General features: G+C 37.9%; 1 protein-coding gene across 49 annotated transcripts in view; it reads right to left on the bottom strand.

Moving 5' to 3' along the window:
* RIMS1 (regulating synaptic membrane exocytosis 1) overlaps positions 1–27295 on the bottom strand; it is a 489881-nt gene that overhangs the window by 103728 nt on the left and 358858 nt on the right. For 40 of the 49 annotated variants that reach the window (XM_043542468.1, XM_043542478.1, XM_043542474.1 and 37 more), the window contains 2 exons: positions 26157–26269; positions 7313–7425 (listed from right to left, as the gene is read on the bottom strand). In XM_043542468.1, the coding sequence (XP_043398403.1) occupies positions 7313–7425; positions 26157–26269 (226 nt within the window). The remainder of the gene's footprint in view (positions 1–7312; positions 7426–26156; positions 26270–27295) is intronic. The other 9 variants (XM_043542504.1, XM_043542505.1, XM_043542506.1 and 6 more) reach the window with 1 other exon arrangement.

The following is a 27295-nucleotide window of genomic DNA, read 5'->3' as shown; positions in this document are numbered from 1 at the left end:
TAGGGAGATTCCCAAACCTGAGCCGTCTTTTGTAGGTGACAAATATGAGGAATTGTCACAGATTGAAGTATGACTAGAGGAGGTTTTGGAATTAATTGAGAAAATTAACAGTAACAAGTCACCGGGACCAGATGGCATTCACCCAAGAGTTCTGAAAGAACTCAAATGTGAAATTGCGGAACTATTAACTGTGGTTTGTAACCTGTCCTTTAAATCATCTACTGTACCCAATGACTGGAAGATAGCTAATGTAATTCCAATATTTAAGAAGGGCTCCAGAGGTGATCCTGGCAATTACAGACCGGTAAGTCCAACATCAGTACTAGGCAAATTAGTTGAAACAACAGTAAAGAATAATATTGTCAGACACATAGAAGAACATAAATTGTTGTGCAAAAGTCAACACGATTTCTGTAAAGGGAGATCATGTCTTACTAATCTATTAGAGTTCTTTGAGGGGGTTAACAAACATGTGGACAAGGGGGATCCAGTGGATATAATGTACTTAGATTTCCAGAAAGCCTTTGACAAGGCTCACCAAAGGCTCTTACGTAAATTAAGTTGTCATGGGATAAGAGGGAAGATCCTTTCATGGATTGAGAACTGGTTAAAAGACAAGGAACAAAGGGTAGGAATAAATGGTAAATTTTCAGAATGGAGAAGGGTAACTAGTGGTATTCCCCAAGGGTCAGTCCTAGGACAAATCCTATTCAATTTATTCATAAATGATCTGGAGAAAGGGGTAAACAGGGAGGTGGCAAAGTTTGCAGATGATACTAAACTGCTCAAGATAGTTAAGACCAAAACAGACTGTGAAGAACTTCAAATAGATCTCACAAAAAAAAGTGATTGGCCAACAAAATGGCAAATGAAATTTAATGTGGATAAATGTAAAGTAATGCACATTGGAAAAAATAACCCCAGCTATATATACAATACGATGGGGGCTAATTTAGCTACAACTAATCAGGAGAAAGATCGTGGAGTCATCGTGGATAGTTCTCTGAAGACCTCCACGCCGTGTGCAGCGGCAGTCAAAAACGCAAACAGGATGTTAGGAATCATTAAAAAAGGGATAGAGAATAAAATGGAGAATATCTTATTGCCCTTATATAAATCCATGGTACGCCCACATCTTGAATACTGCTTACAGATGTGGTCCCCTCATCTCAAAAACGATATACTGGCATTAGAAAAGGTTCAGAAAAGGGCAACTAAAATGATTAGGGGTTTGGAACGGGTTCAATATGAGGAGAGATTAAAGAGGCTAGGTCTTTTCAGCTTGGAAAGAGGAGACTAAGGGGGAATATGATAGAAGTATATAAAATCATGAGTGGTGTGGAGAAAGTGAATAAGGAAAGGTTATTTACTTGTTCCCGTAATATAAGAACTAGGGGTCACCAAATGAAATTAATGGGTAGCAGGTTTAAAACAAATACAAGGAAGTTCTTCTTCACTCAGTGCACAGTCAACCTGTGGAACTCCTTGCCTGAGGAGGTTGTGAAGGCTAGGACTATAACAGGGTTTAAAAGAGAACTGGATAAATTCATGGAGGTTAAGTCAATTAATGGCTATTAGCTGGGATGGGTAAGGCCTAGGCTCTGTTTGTCAGAGAGTGGAGATGGATGGCAGGAGAGAGATCACTAGATTATTACCTGTTAAATTCACTCCCTCTGGGGCACCTGGTATTGGCCACTGTCGGTAGACAGGATACTGGGCTGGATGGACCTTTGGTCTGACCCAGTATGGCCATTCTTATGTTCTTATGATTTCAGATGGACAAATATCAGAGAGTAGCATCAGGGAGCAATCAGGAACCAGAACAGATGCTGGTAGTACTCTGGAACCTTGACAGCTCTCAGGAATGTACAGAGATCAGTAGAACCATAATGTTTAGGGCCTGTGACAGGAATATTAATGATTTTGTGAAATTTCAGAGGAGTGAAGGCCTGTCAATAATATGGTCTACTCTAGTGTACTGGAATACATGGTGTCATCTAACATTGAGCCTTATGTTGCCAGTATAATGAGGGGTTACCTGGATCCTTGTGGTAGTTTCTTAGTCCAGAGGTTTTTAGTAGAGTAATCTCAGGACATGGGTCCTAGAAAAGATCCATGTTCTCCCATCACTGTTCAAACACTTAGGTCCGGTCCACACTAGAAACCTACAACAGTATAACTGCGTCGCTCAGGGTTGTGAAAAATATACACCCCTGAGCAATGTAGTTATACTGATCTAACCCTGTGTACAGACAGCGCTATGCTGGTGGGAGAACTTAACTTGCCAACATAGCTACCGCCTCTCGGTGAGGTGGATTAACTAAGCCTACTGGTGAGCTCTCTCCCATCGGTTTAGAGCATTTTCATTAAAGCGCTACAGCAGTGCAGCTTCATCAGTGCCGCTGCACTGATGCAGCATTTTAAGTGTAGACATGCCCTTAGAGATTTGGTCCAAGTTCTCAATCAAATACGCAGAAGCAGCCAGGAGGCTGCCTTGTTCAAAACTGCATTCCTGGCAGCAATTTTTGGAGCTTTTAAAGTTAGTGAACTAATGCCTGGGTTAGCAAGGGATACTTTGGGAAGGACTTTGGAGTGGAAGGATTTACAATGGGAAGTGCAATCAGTTTTCTAAACCATGAGGATTTCCAAAACTGATCAAGTGGGCAAGGTGAGTCCATATAGCTACATCTGTGGGGTGAGGCAAGGAATTGCCCAGTAAGAATATTAAGAATTTATACAGCAATGAGACCCATACGGCCCCTCTTTATGCATGGTGATAGAAGGCTCCTCACAGCTTTGTTACAGTTTTCAAAAAGGGGCTTTCAAAGCTGGGGTTACTGGTGCAAGAATTTCGTTCCCACTTTTTCTGATTGGGGGTGCAATAGTTGTGGCCCACCTAGGGCTAGGGGCCACAGCAATTCAGGCAATGACATTCAAGTGTACACAAATCAGAGTTAATTTTCAGAATCATGCAAACAGGCCAGGTGAGCAGTAGTGTGGACCTGCAGGCACAATATTTTATGCTGGGCACACGGGAAGGGCTTCTAGGTTGGTGAGCAGTTCACATCTGGGCCTAGAGAGTAAGGCAATCCTGAGCTGGAATGGAAGCAGAGGTGTGCTATTGGACCAGCTGATGTGTGCTGTACACTCTTTGGGAGCAAACACCGGATGCAAATATGGTTCACTTTGGTTAAAAACAAAAACAGGAAGGAATCAGTGAATATCTGGGAACCAGGCAGAGGTGTGGGAGGCAGCTAAGCATTTTGCTGGTGCCTCCTTGCGGCAGATGTCCTGGCCGGTACTCAGTATAGAAGGGATATGGTTACTGGATATAACGTGTCCAAAAAGAGTTTGAAGGAAAGCATCTCTTAAGGGAGCTGAGTAAGTGGAGTTTGCAGCTTCTACATCTCATCAGCAGGGAGATGACCTCCCTCCTGTTTCTAGACTCCTTTAAGGAAGCTGAGGAAGAGATTTGGGGCTCCTACATCTGGAAAAGCAGGGAACTGATGGGCACTCCCACATATTATAAGTGAATAAAGTTGCAGCCTAATTAAATGACATCCATTACCTCCTGTCTTTTTTCTGGTGTGGTCGAACAATGAACTTGGTTAAACCTTATACCTTAAACATTTATAACAGATTGCATTATAGTATCCATGCAATAACGACCTTAACACATAAAATGACAAAGTTACTGGAGCAATATAGTAGTGACAAGTTAAAAATAACTGAGATTAAAAAACAAAAACAAATAATGGGTCACAGTGTAAAACTTTATCCACCTATATATCAGGATCAGGTGACACAAGATCATCAGCTCAGATGTTATATCTGATTTTAATCAGCTGGAACATTAAACAGGTGCATGTTAAGGATATTTTGGATTTCAAGCTCAGCACAAATTACTCATTTTACTTTCAACTGTTTTATCTTGAAATGCTCAGCTTCTTTGTAATGACATAAGGTGCCCAGAAAAGGTAACCCTGTCACTTCAATAGATGGACACCATGCTTCCTTTAAGATATGATCATTTATATTTAAACATTCCTTCTTAACGAACAGTGATGTAATACAATTATTTTAGTTTAGCACCTAAATGCTAAGCGTTTAATTTTGGCCTCAGTTCCCCATATTAGTACTGTGATGGGATGTACCAGCCCCACAGTGGTGCAGCAGGGGTTAACCCTTCTCTCTTGGCCAAGGAGGCAATGCCCCCTCAGCTCTGTTGGGCATGCTCCAGCTGGAGATGATATAAAAGGCAGCAGAGCAGCTCAATCTGGGCTGACTGCCAGTGAGGAAGGAGCTGGGCTGCTGACACCTGGGGTAGGAATGCTTGCACTCCAGGATGTGGAGGCCAGCCAGATGGAGACAGACCCCAAAACATAGGCTTGGGACACAGCAGAGAGGGGAGAGACCATGGAGACCCAGAGGTGGCAAACTGCAGAGAACTGGGTAGGAAGTGACCCAGGGAAACTTTGCGGGGAAGTGGTGGTAGAACTGGAGACAGCTCTGTGTCTTTTGGTAGGATCCCTGCCAAGCTGGTGGTGGGCAACCCCGCCACCGACAGGGCCCTGGGTTGGGATCTGGTGGAGAAGGCGGGCCCAGGTCCCCCTATCCTGGCCACCGCCCACGCTGGGGTGGTGGTCCAGCTCACCTACACTATTGACTCTGGCCACTAGGCTGCCCTGCCCTGAGCGCAAGGACCAGGCTATTGATTAAGGTCACAGGGCCATGCAGCCCCGAGTCCGGGGACAGTCCTACCAACTCAACTGCAGGGCTGTAATGCACCTCCCTCTCCCATCCCCAAAGAGTCACGGGGTGTATCAGCCCCATGACAAATACTGGGGGGAAATCTAGGAATTTGAAGGGCTGACAGCAAACGCCAACCAAAGCACATAATCGTCTTTGAGACAGACATAATCTAATAAGTGTTTCACTGTCCTCCAGAAATACATGTCTATCTATATTGAAAAATATCTGCGTTGAAAAATTATGAAAATTGGGTACGTTTAGAGCAGTGTGAACGTCTGACTTCAACTGTATATATGTAGTTAGAACAAACCAACTATGACGGAAGTTTGACTTGCAGTTGTGAATCAACAATGATTTGACAATGAAGTGCCCAAAAAAGCCCAAGGGAATTCTCTTCCCTTTATCTGGATACCCACAATTTTTAACAAGCTACTGCTTATGCGGTATTTTGAGTTTGTGACTGATTGGTTTGGTCACATGGGACATGTCACATAGTATTTCCCCCATGTATCTGGTTGATTGAATCTATCTCATGTGATCTATAATATAAACCCAACATAAAATGAGCTATTTTACTTTTACCCAAAAAGTAGGGCTTTTTTCAGGTGATTTGACTGGAAATATTCAGCAAAAAGTGTTATAGCACCAGCATCTGTGTTATTCTGACAACCAGTGGCCTAATACATTATCTTCCTCTTCCTGGGAATTTTTGTATTTATCTCTTCTATTTTTGATGACAATTTATATCCCAGTTATACAAATATTCCCATATTTGAAATGCTCTCCAGTTTAATTATATGAAGACCAACGTTTTCAAACCCAAATAGCAATTTAGGAGCCTAAGTGTGTGGCCTGATTTTTGAATTATTAAGGACCCAGCAGCTCCCATTAATTTTAACTGGAAGTTGCTGTGTTCTCAGGATTGGGGAGAGTGGGGGGAATGTGTCTAGCAGTCGGATACCTGTGCTTGTGGAGTACGTGCTTGAAGCATTCTAGTGTGGCCAACTTGATTTTACTGCAAGGATTGCAAGGTTTGGCATTTTTCTTGAAGCACTAGTGCCTGGAGTGAGAGTGAAAATCCCAGCTTTCATTGTTTAAAAAAACCCAAACGTTTCTAGTCCATGTGAAGAAAAGCTTTAAAATGTGAACAGTAAAGGCTCAAAAGCCAGAAAGCAAATAAAAGGAACCCAAAATATATTCTCATGAGTCTAGGGGGCCAATTCATGATTTTTGACTAATTTATAGTAGTGATGGTGGTAATACTGTGCACTTACAACTTCCTACAGTATGCTTTTATCTTCATACTGTCACCCTATGGCTGCTCATACTAAGCAAATTATTGTTATGCAATAGTCTCAATGCAATACTTTTGTTGTTAGAATGCTTCTAGTACAGCACCAGAGTGGTTGGTTCTGCCTTTAGGGTTACCATACATCCGTATTTTCCTGGACATGTCTGGCTTTTTGGTTCTTAAATCATCATCCAGGCGGAATTTTTAAATATCTAAAAACATCCGGGATTTTTATTATTTTTCCCAAAGAAGAGTTGATCATTCAAGAAAGAGCGAATGTTGATCACTCGAGAGAGTGCCTGCTTTTTCCCCCAAGCTCCCAGCGTGGCTGGGAGGGAGGGGGAGAGGGGGAATGCGGCGCGCTCAGGGGAGGAGGCGGGGCCGGGGCGGGGACTTTGGGGAAGGGGTAGAGTTGGGGCAGGGCCGGGGGGCGCAAGCAAATACCGCCCCCCCGCCCGTGGAGTGTCCTCTTTTTTGAATGTTCAAATATGGTAACCCTACCTTTGATGGTCTTTTATATACACTAAATAGAAACAATACTGTCTCTCTAAAAAGGAATCATATGATCTACCTCCAAGTACCTCTCCCCCAGGACCTCCAGAAGCATCCTTCCTGCCTCAGTGCTCCTGCTCCAGGAGGCCAAATGCCTTCAGCAATTATGCACATGTGGACAGCTCTGTCCTCTATGGCTTGGCTTGTAAAAGGCATAACAGAACTCTACAAGTCATTTTCTGCGTTCTAATTGAGACCTATTCAGCAGAAAGGTCAAATGGCTGTGGAAGCACATATATGTATTATAAACAGAATTTGCCATATGGTACCTTCGGACTAAACTTTTTAATGCAACAATTACACTTTTATCATGTAAATTTGTGTCTCAAAAGAAAATTTTAAATTTCAACGAGAAAAGAAGATCAAAACTCAACTGATGATTGAGTTATACTGTGAAAACAAAATCCCTTCATGTATTTCCAAGCAGGAAAGATTATGTCTGTAGCAATATTAGGAAGCAAATATGTTACTCTACAAGCATCTGCAAAAGCATTTTGTATTGTGCAAACCCATTTTAGATTACTTCAAAAACTGAAGTCTAATACACTTTTCTGACTATGAGTCTAATATAAAGTGATATAATAAAGCTGTGATTCAAAAAAGCTTTCTTCAAAATATCTAAACATTATATCCTTAAGTATTGGATAAAATTTTAAGTAGCCATGTTACTCCTTCACCTTTCCAAACAAAATATTGTTTTAATACTGCTAACTTTACCTTAGTATATTGCTCACGCTCATATTCTTGGCTAGAACCAGACCCTGTTGTCTGATTATAACGATGCACTTTCATTTTCATCGGTCGCGTTTCCTCCTCCACTACTAAGCTTGCTGTAAAAACACATAATGGAAGCCTATTAAAAGTGGTGAAAAACTTCTAAAGAAATAAATGGTTTAGCAGCAATTTTGATCTTATTTCCATCTCAACAAAACAAAGAAATATACAAACAGTACAATAACAAGCAGGGTGTAAACACTGAACAGAGGAAGGCTAATATTAATAAATCAAGTACTTCAGCTGCCTAGAGTCTTTACCTGAAAATGGATAGATATCCAAATTTCCCATATACTATCAAGCTAGTGTAATAGATGTCAAAAGAACAAAGGAATTTAAATTGATAGGCTGAACTATAAACTTGTTAAGCCCTCTGGGTGCAGAGAATATACATACATGTGTTTCTAACCACACATTTGTTGACTGTGAAAAATGTTATTATTGTGTTCTAAGTGTTAATACACTGTACAGATAATACTAAAAATATTTAAATAAGAAGCTATTTCCTACCACTATCTTCCAACACAGTAATTGTTTACTATGACTAAAACATTTATAAGGAGGAACAATTTTCTCTATCTGACTATAAAACATACAAAAATAATTTGCATAATTTTTGCTTGCTGTGCCTCAAGGACCTTAGAAATATAGTATTTGCTTTCCCATGATTCCTTTTTTTGCAAAGAAATAATAATATAATAATAATAATAATGAAGAATGTTTTCTTGCATTTTTACTTTTCCCCACTGTAATATTTACTGTTCTTTTTTAAAAAAACCCTAAGAACTGTAGTATTATAGAGAACATTCTTTTCTTTCCTTGAAAGTAGTTAGCAGATAGTAATGAATATGTTTGCAAATGTACCTTTGAAAAAATAAAGGAGGGAAGATGTGAAAGATTCTGTGTGTGTTTGGGTGAATGTACACATTTATTCCATTATTTTTGCTCAGTATTTGGTGGCTGTTTCTATAGAAAGGTTCCTCCAGTCAAAAGAAGCAAAAGAAATTAACTGCTACATATATTTCTCTTAAAGGGCTAGATATTCTGCCATCCTTACTCACATTAAGTAGCACCTTACTCCACAAGCAGTCCTACTGGAAACAGTGAGATTACTTTCAGAATATAGTACTACATAATATGAGTACAAGTGGTAGAACTAGGCCCCAATAATCTTATAGTGGTCACTATACTTAAAGTTACACTAAGACTTCCATTATGACTGTCAGTTTTTACATTTTCTGCAAAATTTCTCCTTTTCATCTGAAATATTCTTGATTTGTCTCACAGCAAAGATGATTTTTTAATTTGGAAAAATCTGAGCACAGTCCTTTCTCCTACTTTTGAGTTACACATGGCTTTATAAATTTATTTTTTGATGTCAAGATGTTAATTTCTTTTTTTACACATGCATCTCTCAAATACTGATGAATTTTAAAAATAAAAAAAATTCAGGTCATTAATCCCTGAGGGTTAATAGCCAGGACAGTGAAGGAAAACAAAACAAATCAAAATAAAAATCACTGAATTATAAGTCACTGAAAAAAACCAGTTTTACAAGCATAAAATTCAGAATGTCAACTAAGTTTAAAATTAATACACTATGGTATTTACAGGTCTGCACTGTGAACTAACAGAAGAGCTCTGTGTAAGCTTGTCTCTCTGACCAACAGAAGCTGGTCCAGTAAAAGATATTACTTCACCCACTTTGTCTCTCTAGATATTGAGGCTGTCGGGCTTTGTGTTATTGTTTTATTTTGGAGTTCTATATATGCCTACATTTTTTTGCTTTGCAAGTATAGAAATATACAGAAATCAGTATGAAGATTAGGTCAGCTGTTCAAAACTGTGAGCAACTGCCCAAACAATGATTGTGCACCTACCTATCTATTGCGCTTGAGCGTGTAAACCATGGAATGTCTCTATATGCTGGCTGGGTACAAGCAAATGCACAGGGGCACGATTTTGAACATCCCTTTTCCTCTACTTTTATTTTTTAAAAATGGGAAAATTAATAAAACAAATTACATTAATGATCTGATATAGTTATAATTTTAAATTCTAAAGGCAAGAAATGCAAAAGTCAAGGTTGTTGTAGTAACCTTTAATATCCACACATAATGGAGGGCTCAGTCTGGCAAATCCTAGACATGCAGAATGCCACACTGGGCCCACAGAATATTCTGGATTACTAATTATGCTGGGAAATGTGTACCTTAATAGTAGGGGTCCAGTTTTACCATCAGATATGCAAATACAAGTCCAATTGACTTCAATGGAAGTTGCATGGAGGTATCTGAGGGCAAAATTGAGTTCTCTACATTAAATTTTTAAAGATGGCCTCTTATTCTGCATCTGCAATAAACTGTGGGGAGAAATGAGAGGATTAAATTAGGTCACTACCCTACCTATTTTGCATGTGCCACCAAGGACTGACATCTTAATCCCAGTATTTATGCCTGGAATTGATAGTTATTTAAGTTTACATGAGAACTACCAGTGAGGATTGTGAATAGAATTAAAATTGTATCATAAATTTGGTTTTGTGCATAATTTAAGATAATGGTTTTAAGCCCACTGATTCATTATTCTTATATTCCTAAACAGGATATGTGTAAAATGCATATTTCATATATAAAATACAACTATGGTACTTTGTAGCTTGTCTGCCATGCATAAACAAACACATATCTGTTATGCATCTAACTCAACGTTCTGAAAGGATGTTCAATCAGATGTGAAGATTCAAAAATGTTACTTGGTTATGTAATTAGTCTATTGGAAAAGAGTTGTTAGGTAACCCAGAGTTCACATGAACATTTAATGTACAGCTGCTTCTAAGAGAAATATGGTATATGTCCTTTCAGAATTTGTGTAAGTACAGAGGGTTGGGGTTTGGGGTATTTTTTTTTTTTTTTAGCAACCTTGAGCACTAAGAGTATACACTAATTTACATTTTAAAGCATTAGACTCACAGACCTCTAACCTCATCATCAGCAATAGTTACACAAAGTAAGAAGTGTTACTCCAACTTTATGGGTGAAATTCTGGCTACGCTGAAGTCAATGACAAAACTCTCATTAACTTCAATGGGGCCAAGTTTAACCCTTGTGAAACCTGTGTTCAGTGGTGGAAGCCACACCTGATAGAAGTCCCACACTAAGGGTAGTTCTACACTGCAAAAAAAGGGTGTGTTCTTCATTCGGGTTAGCTAACTAGGGTTAAAATAGCAATAAAGACAAAGCACCTTGGCTTTTAACTGAGAGCCTGGGGTGGGGGAGCAGGTTAAACTCAAGCTGCTAACCCAAGTTAAATGGGAGTTACTATGTCTTCACTGTTATTTTGACCTGAGTTTGCTAACGTGGGTTAGCTACATCGAGTTAAGAACACACCTTTTGTTTGCCATGTAGACATATCCCAAGTCTCATCAGCACCCACTGACTCAAGCAAGAAGTCAATATTATAACATATTAGGAGAGGGGAACTGCACTAGGAAACTTTCATTGGGACTGTATGGTTAGTTCTCATTCACTTTCCCCAAAAGGAAGCACAGTTTGACAGTTCTGGTTGTAGTATTTCACAGACAACTGTTCATACGTCTAAAAATGTCAATTACATTAATTGTTTATATCTCTTCTTAATATTATACTCATTTATCAGGATTTTAATGTACTTTGGAGAAACCTACCTTTATGTATGTATTTATTTATTATTTTCCCCTCCCCCACAAAAAAAAGCATTACAATTATTTTTGGCCTTTGCATTTATTTGATGAGAGTTCACATAGCGCATTTCAGCAGCTGTAGAGGTCAAAATCCACAGATGTATAGCTCAGATGTATAGCTGTTAGCCAGATGGCTATGGGAAAATTCTAAAGCCCTTACTCATGAAGTCAAGTGGACTACTCACAATGGGATTGCAGGTCTAGGCCCAGGGCTTTTATTATAAGGGGTTTTCAGGCTCTTCCTGGGTAAACTATGTGAGAGCTGAAGAACAATGATTCACATTATTCAGGACATGAAGAAGCATAAAGCCAGTCATGTGAAAGGATTTAAAATGTCAGGCCTCAACTTTATCAATTTTAACATATAAGGACGGAATGACTCCCCACCTCCCCAGATGGCCAGACATTAACTGTGTCCAGTGTGGGGTTGAATGGCCTCTCACCATACCACTAAGGAATGAAGCCAGGCTCCCTTTGCTAAATACCCCTGCTCAGTTCATGATTCAGCACACTGTCGGGTCCCACTAACCACCTACTGAAGGTGGAAATGACAGTACAGATACGAGAGAGCCCAGGCTGCAAAGATTTAATACCTTCTCGTATCTCTCCTGGGTCCCGTGGTTAGGTTCACCCCCAAGAGCTGGCCTTTTGAAACTCTACATGCTGGGCACTGGCTACAATTTGTGACAATATTTATTGACATACATTGCTTCATCCTCTTATTTTTTTACCCTTCTTACCCCCACGTATCATACCTCCAGCATGCTGTTAGGAGGATGAAAATCCCACCTGATACCTCTACCGGTCTTGTCCAGAAGAGATTAAAAAATGCTTTCTAACCTCAAAAGGCAATTGGATCATATCCAGAGAAACCCTGATAACCCTGCTCTAATAACAACACCAACTAAAGCACAGGGCAAGACAGCTTTAAGTAGCAAGAATGGGTGTTCTGAGCCCAAGAATGCTTAAATACACAAGGAGAGGGGTTTGCTGGGGCCAATTTGTTCCCCCCTCCGGTACCTACCATATACACCTGAATTAGCTAATGTGTGACTATGCTCAAGGCTCTCCAGCAGCAGCCCCTGCCAACATATGATCTCTACATGTATTCTGAGCAGGGAGAGAGGAAAAGGAGGTACATCTGTTCACCAACTTGGACCTTGGGGTGTAGCGATTGCCCTGCCAGTCTTATCCCACTAAGTCAGGAAGTAGAATTCAATATAAGCCTTAAACTAACCAATACCAGTAAAATGTCACTGTATTAATAGATTACTGCTTATATATTCCTGTAGAAAGATTTGGGTTGGGATTTTCAAAAGTACCTAAGCAAGTTAAGTTCTTAACTCCCTCTGAAATTCAGTGGAAGTTTGGAACCTAACTCCCTTAAGTTCTTTTGGAAACATTAGCCTTAGGACATATGTTTAATGTGTTGCACAAGACATTATATATGTGTCGTCTATTAACACAAAAAAAATCTGCATCTGCATGTTTAAGTATTTGGCTTCTCCTAAAGTCAAATGAACCATCCAAGGGCAGTTTGAACCCTAAGAGTTAAGGTCACTGTGCTGCCAGTGTATCCCAAGGATTTCCTGAAGAATTTTCTCTTTTCATTATTTTTGGTAACTTTTGTTACCTAACATTTTTAGGCCATATTTTACACAGTGTTGTGCTGCTCACTGAGTGGAAGGGAAGACATACAGTTATATTGTGCAGTTCATTCCCTGGCTTATGTACATTTTTATCTAGAAATGACTGGACATTTTTTTATTAAGATAAATTAACAAATAAGGCTCTGATCATGCAGTCAAGACCAGGTGGGTGGACTTCTGCACTAAGGGAGACCCAAATACAGCAGAGTAGTCTAAATGTGTCCGAGAAAATTCAGAATTGAATCCTGTCAGATGTTGGAAGTAAAACTACATACCTGGACTTCTAATTTGAGTATACAGAATAAGAAAGAGTGGTATGTATGCAGTGGAAGAGTAAGTCATCATAATAATTTGTAATGGTTTATAAATAGTAATTTGAAAGATGGAAATATTTCTTCTGTTATTGTTACAAAACAAGCTATAATTAAAATTAAATATACTTCTTGTTTGATTTTCATCACAAGAAAAACAAGTCTCAAGTATTAGTTTGTGGTATTTATAGTATCTGTATAAATTGCTTGTGTAAAACAAAAATTAAATCCAAATTCCCAGTGGGCCGGAATCTTTCTGGCACAAATATCTGCTCAGTGCAGGAGCGGAAGAGATGAAGACATATTAGGGAGTTGGTTACAGCTCTCTTATTCTCAAGCTGCAACTGCTCTAGTCCCAGCCCTGGAAAAAATTAGAGCAGGCCAAGAATTGCTGTAACTTAAGAGAGTCCTTAAAGGACTATGCCAACTACGAATTTTTGGAGGAGTGCCCTCCAAATGCCCCAGGGCCTCTATAGAACAACAGAACCACGACCAATAAACTGTATGGTCATATATAAAATATACCATAGCAGATAAATTCAATAGATTTTGTTTTTAACCAAGTTACAAAATTAGTAAATGGTCAGAATGCAGTAGATGCAATATACCTGGAGTTTAGTAAAGATGTGGACATAATAGTGCATGACATCTTATTTTAAAATTACTTCAAATTGAACTAATCTGAACAGTACAGGTTGAAAATCATATGAGGTCTGCTAATGAAGGCCAGTAATGATAATCGGCAGTGCCACGGAGATGGGTTTGTGTCTGGATTTATTTAACATCTCTAACAATTTGAGGGGGTAAACTACATATAAATTTATATTTGCAGATTTTATTAAATTGAGGGATTGCAAACACCAATGCTGACATGAAAACAGTACAAACGGGTAGAAATACGGGCAGGAAATAATAAACTGAGATTCTTCTTGCAAAAATATAAGCAAAGATATTTTAAAAAATATGCCTAAATGTGATAAAGCAAAACAATCTAAATTTGATCTTGCAATGCTATGTGAATACCAAGAAAACAAAGGGGGTTTTGAACTGTAAATATCAGGTCACATATCACTGACCAAGGAGACAGCAGAGTTCCTCAGTATCAAATGCTAAAGAGACCATACCTAGTACTGCTTACATTTCAGAGAACCCTAATGCAAGAAATGTGTTGACAAATTAAAAGGAATTCAAAGAAGAGATATAAACTGATTAGGAGCCTGGAAATACTGACTTGTATTTTATAGTTATATAATGGGTGTAAATATCAAGAAGTGAGAGTAATAGGCTGAAATGTAGCTGAAGAAAATTTGTGTTATGTATCAGGAATCATTTAACTGTAAGGCCCACTGGATTGCCGACCAATCTCCCATGAAAAATTGTTATCTTCCCAATGTGTGAGGCATTGAGACCTAACCTTATCTAAATACTAAGGAATATATGGTAGGTAGCAATATCGCATTAGCAGGGTATGGAGAAGATGATGCGGTTCTTTTCTATCACTAGCTTATGATTTCCCACCTTACACTTTTATTCCTGCACCTCTTTCACATACACCAATAACCAACATAGACAGACTACACTATGCAGACTTTGCAGATTTGGAATCCTGGCAATGAGCAACATTAAAAAAACACACACATTTATGTGAAAGAGGAATTACAATTATTTTAGCAGTGAATTATTATAAAGACGACATCACTACACAGGATACTGCTATTTCAGGATGCGGTGAGTGGCCAGCTTCAAGTCCTTCACCAGATTCCAAGCTAAAGAACATTCCACAAACTATACACATACAGTAATACTGAAATTTCATCATCTCTTGGGTGGAGACTAACAGCCATCCAGGAAACAGAACAACACTAGCGGGCAAGGGAAATTTTGGCCAAGGACACCAGGGAGGTGTTAGGAATCTTCAATATACATTGCAAAACAGACCTTCAGTTTTAGGACATTCAAAATACATTGAAAACCACACACTACTCAATTTATCTAACTTCAAAAGGAACAGTTATTCCAGGGAGTGTATGTATTCCAGATTCAATGTTGTTGAAAAATTGGAAAGGGTTCAGAAAAAGCTAAAAGAATTATTCAAGATCTGGAAAAGCTGCCTTACAGTGACAGACTTGGGAAGTTCAATCTTGCGGAATGATCAAAGAGAATGACAAGATGTGACTTGGCCATGGTCTATAATTACCTACATACGAGGAGAAGATTTCTGATAACACAGGACTTGTTAATAGATAAAGGTATCACAAGATCTGGAAATTGAAGGTAGATAAATTAAGGCCAGGGATTAGGTGCACATTTTTAACAGTTAACCATTGGAACAACTTACCAAAAGATGTGGCAAATTCTCCATCACATGATGTCTTTAAATCAAATCAAAAGAGGATATCTTTCTAAAATATGCTTTAGCTCAGCCACAAGATATGGGGTTGATGCAAAGAATCACTGGGTGAAATGACTTGGCCTTTGTTATGCAGGAGCTCACACCAGATAACCATAATAGCTTCTCGAGTAAAAATCTATGAATCCATGAATAATTTTAGACAATTTCCTATTCAAATTGTTGAAGGAAAGTATATATAAAAGAAAGAACATAGACAATGAGAAGGCAATTTCTGAAGGGTAATTTAGCACATTGAAAAGTTGTTCTAGCCCTTTAAGAATGTGGGATATCATTAATGAGAGTGCCCCAAATATGGTATTGGGAGAATAAATACCAATTTCACTGTTTATCAGACCCAAAATAAATATTCCTCAATTTACTATTTTAATTCTGCATGATATTTTTTTTCTCCTTTGACTTCTTCAATCAGCCAACTAACATAATGAGAAGGTAATGAAGATATTCATGAAAAACAAAATCAGATTCAGTTTTATGCTCATGAAAGCTGGGTGAATAATTTACAAATATTTCAATTGAAAAGTGTTGTGGAATTTAGTGAATGAAGTATTTAGTTACTATTTTACAACCGTCATTGTTCACACTCATTTTCTCTGGATGGTTTTCATTTTACATTTGAAAAAGGAGTTTATTTTAGACAAATTTAGGTCTATAGAGTCTTCAATTTCTTGTACAAACTATATTGCCTTCCATACATTTTTAGAATGTAAGGTAATAAAACTGATAATTTTGGACTCAGATGATTCATACAGTTATCTTGCATTCAAATTTAACTATTATAGGGAGGATCCCCAATGAAATTACAGATTTTTGTATACAGCTACCCTTTCTGTCCTAATAGCAGCTACTCAGATAGGACTAAGAATAATAATTAATTAACCATCTGGAAGGGAGGGAGCTAAAGCAAGTATATCCAAACACTCATTGGAAAAAAATGAATGAAATGTTATTCCGACTCCAAACTTAAATATTATTTGTAGTCTGGTACCACCCAAAATGCTAGGGATCATCCACCTGCACACAAGAAGGCAATCTCTGCCCCAGTCTGCATGTAAGCTTTCAATATCTGATGTATTAGCACTCAGTTTTATGCTCCTATAAATAAATGCTGTGAGTCATTTAAGCAATGCAGGAACTCTAACACTGGTGAGTGTACATAATGAACACAAAGCAAATTTACTACCCACACCAGTACTCAAAGACTTCAGTGTGCTGCATGGACTAATCTGAAACCATTTGAAGATTATTTTTAACTATTCTGCATTCACTTCAGGTTAACTCTCCCTTAGTGTGACATGAATAGCAGTCCAAGTCACAGATAGTGGAATCAAAATGGCAGAATGGCTCTAAGAACTTTGGGCCCAATTCCACTCCAGCTTTGCTGCTGTGGTCAAAAGGACCTCGTAACTCCACAGATGGGGTTTCTGGCATCGCACCAGCATAGAGCTGGTATAACGGCTCCTATGTTAGCCCATCTGCAGGCTGTGGTATAGGAGATAAGGAAGGAGTTGTGGCTGCGCTGCATGTTTTATCAATCCTTAGGTGAGTGTACAGTTCTTTTTGACCATAGGGTAGAACTGCCCTAGGCTGCTTCAACCTAAGCTAGGACTAGCAGAGACTGGCCACACGATTCTGGGAGCTGTAGAACTTACCTAGTAGATATCAAATATTCCCCTTTGATTTTTTGCCCTTTAAACCTTAGGGTAACATTTTCAAAAAGCACCTAAGTTACTTCAGAGGTTAAATCTGATTTTCAAAAATAACATAGGCCCTTAGGAGTCTAAGACTAATTGAAAGTCATTTTTACTATTTACCAACATGGTAAAACTTTTAATTGTTTGAAGAAGAATATTATATTGTTTGTGTCTTTAGGGACTATAGAACAATACAGCCTATTTTGGTCCCAGAAGGTATGTGGATCTAAATTTGTAATGTACTTTCTAGTAATAAGGTGGTGGTTTTTGTTTTTGTTTTTTAGATACATCAGGTTCAGTACCATACTCACTCCCTATGTTGGCCAGGACATTGTTAATATAAGAAAATGAGAGAATTTCTTTGCAACTGGTTGAAAAAATTCCCATTCTCCTTGGCCACTAGATGTCTCATTTCTTCCACACAAGTGCATATTGTTGCATTTATATGACAGAAAGAGAAACAGTGCTCTTCAAAAAGTCATTGTGATTATGGAACTTTTTTGTGGTAGTGCAAGACCGCTCTAGCATGCGGAAAACATCACTCTCACCAATGACTGTAATTTTTTTTACAAGTCCTGTGGTGTTAAAGCAGTAATAGTGTCTCCTCTTGATCTTGTAAGAAGCTCCTCATAGCTCTGGATTTCTGACTGACCTATAAATAATGTTGCATTTCTGGCCACAGCAACCGGAGAATACAACTGGGAGCCTGTATCACAGACACTAGGCTGCAGGCCTGGCTGCCACCAGCAAAGGCTACTGCTCAATCTACTGTGGAATCTCTTCTGCCCTGTTTGCACAGCCTGTGCAGAGCATCATGGGAGCAGCAGACCTTGGGGCAGATGAGGCAACCGGAAGCTGTTACAAAAAGGAGCAGACGCAGCTCCCACCTGCCCCCTCATTCACTTAGTGTTGTGCTGATGAGGAGAAAAGCTATGGGAAGTCAGAAGAGGGAAAGAAGTGATTCCTGTAGCATGTCCAACCACCCTCTCCAGCCTGCAGGAGTCTATTATTTCCCCACTGCTGCTGAGCTCCTGTATGGAGGGGAGCTGGTCAAGAGCAGTCGCGTGTGTGAGGGGTGGGTTTGACTGGGCAGGGGCTGCTCCAATATCCAGAGAATGGGAAGGAGCAGAGTTGGGAAACTGAACCTACAGTGGGAGCTGGACAGGTGCAGTCACAAGCAGAAGGAGAGAGTGTGAGGCAGGAGGCAACACCCACTAAAGGTATGGGGCTTTGAAGGCAGTACCAGCGATCAGGGGAAGATTGTGAAGTGTCTCATCTATCAGCCAGAAAAAAAGGAAGGAGGTCCTCCAACTGTTCATTTTAGGTTGAATTTCCTGATATACATACACAGAAATGGGATGATACCTCCTCTGTCTTTACAAATCAGAAAACAGTCCAAAATATGAGCCTTAAAAAAAACTCATGATTTTTAAGCCAATCTTGCCACAGGATTAGCAATACTGAAATGCTGGCCTGCTAACAACATACAAACTTTGATGTAACTTCTGTCTGCACATGGGGACCTTAGAAAGTAGACAGTGTCCCTTTAACACTGAATTATTTTCAGATCATGGTGAAAATATGCCTCTATGAGAATGGATGCCGGAGTTCTTACCAGATAAAACTGTCATTGAAGAAAATAGGAATTTTGTCTAGATAAGTACTGAATGATTGGGCCATATACAGTATGTTCTGTGAAAACCAAGTAAGTGAACACAGAACAAAGTGAAGTGGTTGCTCTTTTTATGGCACTTTCTCAGGTGGTAAAAAATAAAAGTTGAATATATACCATGAACAGACTAAAAACTTGCTGCACAGCATTGTGTCCTGAACTGTTCGTACAAAATGGCCTAGAACTTTGGAGATGGGATTCAGATTAAGACCCAAACTTCCTCAAAGCAGATAGTATTTGCTGTTCTGGTTCAAATCCAATATCCAGTCTGATCAGATCTCTGATGGTTGGGTGACAGCCTATGAAGTTTAGATTCAGATCAGAATTTTCCAGAATCTGGGAGGACTTGAATCTGATGTTCTAATTTGGGTTTATCACTACGATTAATGTTTCTTTAGTGCAATGTTTTACTGTCAGAGTTAAATATTGTTCATTTGAATTCTTCTTTGTTTCCTCAAGCAGACTTTGTCTTGAATCATTCCTTCTTTCAGAAAAAGCCAGAATTGCCCCCACATAGTCCTGACCCGGGGAGGTGTAAAGTATGATTCCCCTTCCCCTTCTTGGAATAAGCCACAGGAGCTGTGCTACTAAGGACTTCTCGGGCAGTGGTGATCCTCATGCCAAGAATATACAACACAGCCCCAAACTGTACTATCCTTCTTCAGAATCTCCCTGCATCTGAAGGAGGGATAATGTTTGTCATCCCTCTGTCCATTCCACTCTCCAACCACTCCCCCTGTCTGACCTCAGACTTATGAAGCATTGTCCAGGGACTTTGAAGGAGAGGACAGGATGGTGCCATGGCTGTTCCTCTGTGCCTCCACATGCCATTATGTGATTAATGGAAACCATGCACAGAGCCAACTTGCAGACCTTGGGGAGAGGTACAACCTGGGCCTCTGGACTGACTTTCTACCCAAAGTAGCACGTACTTTACTGCACATAGTATCAAGGGACTCAGGTTAAATACACTATGCACCATTTTAATCAGAAATTTGAGATCACACATCAAATAATTTTCCAGTTGTAAAGAGGGATAAACCAGATAACAGCTAGATATTTGAGATGGAACTTTTTTAGTTGATTTTCATTGATGACTGAATGAAACGTATTAACATGGAAAATAATGGGGAGGAAGATAAAATTCACAGTTGTCAAGTGTTTGTAAAATGTACGTGAATATTTACCTTTTGAGGAAGAGTTATAATTCTCTTGTTCTTCAATGAATTAAATGCATGGAATGATGGAAACAAAAGAAAGAAATCAGCAAATTTAAAGTTAGACAAAGAAATGTATTGCATTTGACAATGGCACATACAATAGGCTGTATCAGAGCATACATAAAAGTAATGTGGAAAATCAGGATGATAAACCATGACAAATTATAAATGCAGAATATTTATTTAAAACTATGAGTAACAATGAAGTTACTGATGGTCAGATTGTGAAGTCTTTGCTTCTTCTGCTGAGTGTAGTAGTGCCAACCCCAAGTGCTCAAAAAACATGAGTCAGACCCCCCAAAATGGAGACACGTTTTTAAATAATAAATTTTGGATTCTGTTTATTTGTCTTCTGATTTCTGAGCCTCAAGGGTAAACTCACTTCATGTTTTCTCCACAATGATGGGTGAGAAACTTATTTTTTTAATTAAAAGCTGCAATTCTGAATAAATCACTGAACACGAGAAAACAGGGCTTTAAGGAAAACACCAAATACCATGAAACTTGCGATAAAATTGTGGGAGCTGGCAACACTGACTTTAGTCAAAGGGTCTACTCATGTGAGTGAGTGTCTCTCAGCGTGAGTAAAGGTTCCACAATCTGGCTCTGAATATGCAATGCCATCTAACAATTTTAAATGAAAATAGGGACATGACGACAAAACAAAAACAATGCTAAAAGGTGGGAATTGAAAACTGAAATAGTATCTTCTTTTATTAGCCTCTTGTTAGAAAGCTCATACTCTGCTCTTAGTTACTCTGAATTTATACCAGTGTACTTCAGAGCAGAATTTAACTGAGAGGGTCCAATTCTGCAGCCCTTACTCAAGCAAAATGCCCATGGCTGCAATAGCATTGCAGAAAACAGTATTCTGTATTCTCTAACTGAGAACTATAGTTGCAACTCAATTTTATTATTTAACAATATTGCTATTCTTTCATATGAAATTCTATCATTGTTTGTCCACAGGTAACAATGAAAATAACTTGTCAGTATATGTCCTTCCTTCATGCAATGAAGATCTTTATAGGTCTATTTTATCAATTTTTTTCAATCTAGTTTATATAAATTGTACCCATACCACATTAACACCAGTATTAAAGTCTTTTCAAATAAGAGGCCCCTTGGTTAGATGGAGTCATTATTTAAGAGTTAACTTGAAAATATATACAATACAATTAATTTCTGATTATTGCATACCATCATCTATCAGAAAATTCATTCATATGTCTTTAAGTACATTCCTCTGTTTTACTTCAGACATGGAAAATAGTCTTCTCTCAAGCAGTATAAAAAAGAACTATCTTGATTTTAAAGGAAGATATCGAGACAATTTTTGTAACCACTTTCTGGATAAAAAGCTGCTGTCCTACCTGAATCTAAATTTCAAGCCAAATGGTTTAGATGTCTGTTAGTACAGGGTCATTTCCTGCAATATTTATTCAGGCACTGTTCTGATTTTCTCTGGTGGGAGATTTTTCTAAGGGTCAGGCACAAAGTTATTTATGGAAGTGTAAACTGGTACAACTCAACAGGTCAGGAATGTTAAAACAACAAAGAAACAAAAAAACATTAAATCCAATATCATACTGCATCATTATAAGAACTATGCAATGTGAAACCACGTTGTTAACCAAATGAAAAATAAATAATTTTGTCAAGAGTCAAATGAGAGTGAGGACAGGGACAGTGATCTGGTTTGTCTGTATTTATTATGGCAACTACTTTTCAATAATCCTTTTAATCATCCGTGACAGGTTTCAGAGTAGCAGCCGTGTTAGTCTGTATCCGTAAAAAGAAAAGGAGTACTTGTGGCACCTTAGAGACTAACAAATTTATTAGTGCACAATCATCCATGTGTCTCATTGGTTCTGAAATTTCAATAAGCTCTAACACACCTTTTCTTAACCACATGCCTCTCAGTTATTCATTTGTCAGAATACAACCTACTTCAGCTAACGACGGCCTTAGGAAAAAACTGCTGTAGAACACCAGCTTGTATAAATTTCCTTGAACAATAAGGGTGAATAGTTACAAAATAACAATGTATGGGCTCAACCTGAAATCCTTACTCAGGTCAAACTCCCATTAAGTCAGTTCTTGTTATCAATAGAGAAAGGACTGAGTAAAGACGACAGACAGACTCTCACAAAATCTATGCAAATGTATAAAAAGTTATGATACAACAGTAGAGAAATTCATAGTTAATGCAGAAACTCCACTCTTTATTTGCCACTTAAACATTGTGTACTGTAGTAACAGAGTGATTCAAGCCTTTTACAATCGCTCAGCACAACGTGACAAGTTGAACGCACACACTCTTCTTTGCCAGCGCTTAGAATTTCATTAATTTAACCACTGAGTTGAAAAATCTTCATGTTATTTTTATATCCTTTTTTAATATTGCCAATTAAAACAAGGAAAGAAAAATGATATATTTCAAAATACTACAAGTCTGGGTAATGACCACTGCATGGTAGCTTGTTTGCAAATACTTACAGATGTTTAGAAATGTGAATTATGTAAAGATACCTGTAGAGACTAGTTTTCACTTGCAGACCTCTCAGGCCTTGATCCTGCAATGAGATCCATGTGATCACGAGAGTCTGGAAATCTTTGCCATGATACAGCTGGCATAGTTGCATATCAAGGTCCATATTTGCATTTCAATGCACAGATATACACACTTGACTCAAATATTATCATGACTTTCACTCAAATTTCTGTTGCTTGAGAGAAGTCCATAGCCTTGAGTCCAAGTGCTAAAATTTTTACATACTGCAATGGGTTGAAAAATACTATTGCATGTCTTATAGCTCTTCTAAATAAACAACCTGGTAGATAATTTAAAAAAAATACATGAAGCCACTGATCCCCATTTAGAACTAGAAGTTTTTTTTTTTTTTTTAAATTATGCCATTTTGGAGTTTTCAGAACAAAAAGATATCTTACACTGGAATTTTCCCCTTACCTGTAAAATTGTGTTCTGTGAACTCCTCTGTATCTGACCACAGGTATCACCCTGCCTCTATGATGCAATAGGATTGTCACCATCCTTTACTCTGAGGTTTCTTCGATAGGATTTTCTATGTAGTATTTCTATTGTTATGGGCATTTCTAAACTGACAAACTTGCTCAAAAGTTGGTTTTCCATCAGCTTCAAATTGAAACTGCTTCCGGGAGTGTTAACTTATCAGTCATTGTCTGATAAGGGCAATAAATCAGAACTACCCGGTACTTTTTTTTTCAGTCCTAACTTAATGATGACCAAAACTGAATTTCTGAGATACTGTGTAAATCCTGTAAAAAAGGTATTAGCATGGATGTCATAATTTACTACAGAAGAAACAGCTCCACAATAACATTATTTGTCAAGACAAAAAAGAAAACCGCCACCAACCTCTCATTCCAATATCCATTCCCCTCTCTGACATCAAGAGCTTTACACAGTACTAAAATTGGTTTACTGAAGGCTGGTATGTCTTCTGACTATGCAAAATCATAATGAATTATATCACTTACAGTAGATATATATTGCTATAACCTTTCTACAATGGTTATTATAGTCTGCAAAATGGATTTAACTGTAAAACCATTTTTATTCACCCTTCTTAGTTCAGGAGAATTAACATGACCTGCCATAAACTCATATCATAGCATACAGTATTCTCTTTCAATGCAGGATGCCAGTGTTTCCCAACACTACACAGCTTTATTTACAACTGAAGGAAATGCAAAGAATATTGAACCCAGAAATGCAGCTCCCCCAACATTAACAGATTGCATTGGATCCTGCCACCATCCACATTCACGTAGCCCTGCTGACTGTGAATTGAAGTCATTATGGACCTATCCAATGCTACTTAAAGTTAATAGGAAATCTTCCACTGACTTCAATAGGTTTTGGATTAAAGCCTAAATTAGGTCCAAATTGTACTCTTAGTTACTCCATTTTATACTGAAATTGGCTTGATGTGGGTTGGGTTGGACAGCTGTACCAGGTGGCAGAATTTGATCCAATGAATTAAAGCAAGTATTTTGTTTTATGGCCTACATTTCATCGAGTTGTGTGTCAGAGAAATTTATATGTAATCATGTCTGTATTTAACCCAACAACATTTAAACAGTAACATTTTTCATGTGTGTTTGCAAAGAGGTACCTACTCGCTCTCAACCACAATCATAAGTTAAACAGAGGAAAAACATGGGAAAAGATGTCTTTAATAAAATGGCAACCCAATCACACAACGAAAAGAAAATCAGTATGTAAAGGAAGAATTCTTCTCTTCAGCCTCCAGCCACATTTTCAGTTCACTGACATGAAGGATATAACATACAATCCTAGAGTAATAGCAAGAGTAACAGATGTGCTAACCCTTGCATACTTATGACGCAAGAGGATAAATCACCAGTGTAAATATTAAAAATAAGTATTCACAGCTTGAAATATCAATACTCCACTTCATATGTGCTTGTAATATCAATAATCCTCTGAACATATGCTAATTTTAGCTTCAGTTTTGATTGTTTAACTTTTTCTTGTTAGCTATGTAACTGCAATCTCCCTCCTTTCAGTCTCACAGTTCATACAAGGTTCTGCATTCACTTAAAATTTCTGTCAACATAATTTAAATTAGTATGTTATTTCTTACACATTATTTAGTGATAATGATAATAAGTGAATATCCACTAGAGAAAAATACTTAGTCAAAATAAAAGTGATAGATCAGGTATATCCTTTCCATGTACTGTGTCAAATGCAGGAATCACATAAGAATTATGATGTACAGAATGTATGAAATCATATCATACTTTCATTCTTTATAGCTCCGAACTTAGAGATACACTGAGCAACATAAAAATTTAAGCTGCACATGTAGTTCGCCACCAGTTTACAATGAAGAGAGTCCTTCATTGTTACAGAGATATAATTGGAAGAACTGAATATAAAATTCAGAGTTAGTCAAATCCACCAGTCAAACTCAGTAAAGTATATTGAATATTCACAATAAATAAATATAGTGAAGAGGAAAACATTTTCATGTGTCAGTGAGCGTGTACTGTAACGATACTTTTAGGATGGCTCACATCCATAAAGCTCATGTAACCAGTCAACTAATTCATTATCATGCAAAGAAGTATAGGGTACACCTAGCTTGGTAAAGAAGTCAAAGCGAACAACACTGTCTGCTTTGGGAGGTGTCTGACAATATTTCAGGAAATGCAGGAAGTACAAACATTAGAAATTCTTACATGCATTAGTTTCTGCTTAGTAGAAAGATCTGCAGTATTGGTAATTTGAGTTTTGAATTGTCAGATGTAGTCAATGCACTGACAGAGTTGCTTGAATAATAAAGAAAACTGAATTACACATATTTCCCAGGATGAAATTAAATCATATTTAAAATCCATTTTGTTTTAATATAGTAACCAACACTCAAGCCGCAGTATGTTGATGGGAAAGGAAACACTTATGTTAACACTTGTTTGATCTGTTTGGATACAGTACCTCTCACAGCAACCTAGCTCAACTTTGCACTGTTCAACAAGGAAAAGTTCTCTTTGCTTGACCACTTGTTCCCTTAAACATGCACCAGTTCATGACCCATGCTTTCACATTTTTAATGTTAGGTGGTTTCACTCTGTTCAGTAGGCCTTTGTCCGACTCAGGGAACAAAAAAGAGATTGACATTATCTGACTTTCATCAGTTTCTATCAGCAAAGCACAACAGTTAATCTCACCCAACAAGTCCAACTTAACAGAACATGAGCAAGGTGGTATTAGAAGTAACATCACTGAGCTCTGTGACCTGAACACTAACTAAATCTGTGGTCATGGGTCGGTATGTACTAAGATAATGGAATGTTTGCAATAGAAATTTTAAGGTACACAGCAAAAACCAAACCAAGCCAAGCCAGGAGACTATAGAACAATCAACCAATCAAATTCTACAATACTTTCCAATCTACCATTATTCTTTCATTCAAATATCTTCCTTTGTAGGTAGAAATAAATAAAGAACTGAACATTTTGTTATCAAAGACAAAGTAAAATAAGGTAAGGAAGGAAATCCAAGATTCTGAATTATGATAAACTCATTATTTGATACCTTGCTCTACACTGCTGCTTCTTACTGGAACTTGCGGAAGCTGTCTTCCCCTACGACTGCTGAATGATGTGTCTGCAGGAGGTGACTGAGTTGGACTTCCTTGTTGGTGTATTCTGCAGATGGAATGAAGATAAAATAAAATAATCCAAATAAAATCTGAATCAATACATTTCGAGTGGTAAAGATAATGCCTATATTAAAATGTGTATATGGAAGATGCAGAAATTTTATGTATGCCATACTGTCCTATTCATACAGTCCTCAATGCCTGGAGAGTTAACAGTGCTTCATCTTTAGTTTCTCTGTCTTCAACTCAGGAAAAATATTTTCAAGCTCGAAATTATTCAATGTTTCTAGACAGGAACTGCAAATGGCAGACAGGAGTCTAAGGGCCTGGTTCACCATTGTCTCCCACCTTGTATAGTCATTTCCACCAATGCAAAGGGGTGTAAAATACTACCATTCTGATTGGTAACATTTTATACTCAGTTTTCATTAGTGTCAAACTTAACATGGTGCAGGGCAACAGACAATTAAGTTGCAAGTATCTAATGTTAGAGGTAAAGTGGCTTTTCCGAGCATTTCTTTTGAAGTGTAGTTGTTTATTGGCACCGCTTCTGTTAATTTTTGTAGTGTGTGTATTTGGTAATAGGTGTAAATTCCTAGAGCAGTTCCACAGAACTTTAATACTCTTACCCAAGTAGATATTCTAAATTCATTTGCTTTGACTGTGTGGAAAGATGAACTTAACTAGCATAATTTCTAAATAGGTTGGCTTCTTTTAGACACACTGAGTTTAGCAGATTAACATACCAGATATCTGTGAAATTCAAGTAAATTTACATATAAAATTCCTAAGGCCATTGTTGGTAACCTGGAATACTATAGCTAAAATACATAGATGAGAAAAAGCTTGATTACTGACAAGGCCTAATTGTTAAACTTCATTGCCAGGTACAGTATTATATTTTCTAAATATGTTACATTTATCTAATATATTAAAGTTACACATAATTTCTCAAATTTTGCTATTATCTGAAAAACATTAATACAAATTAATTTAATTTAATACAAATTAAACAATTGAATTTAACAATTGAATTGAATTTGAATTTAATACAAATTAAACAAATTACAGA

The sequence above is a fragment of the Chelonia mydas genome, chromosome 3 (assembly GCF_015237465.2).
Source record: "Chelonia mydas isolate rCheMyd1 chromosome 3, rCheMyd1.pri.v2, whole genome shotgun sequence".
NCBI lineage: Eukaryota > Metazoa > Chordata > Testudines > Cheloniidae > Chelonia > Chelonia mydas.
This window is presented reverse-complemented; position numbering and strand designations above follow the sequence as displayed.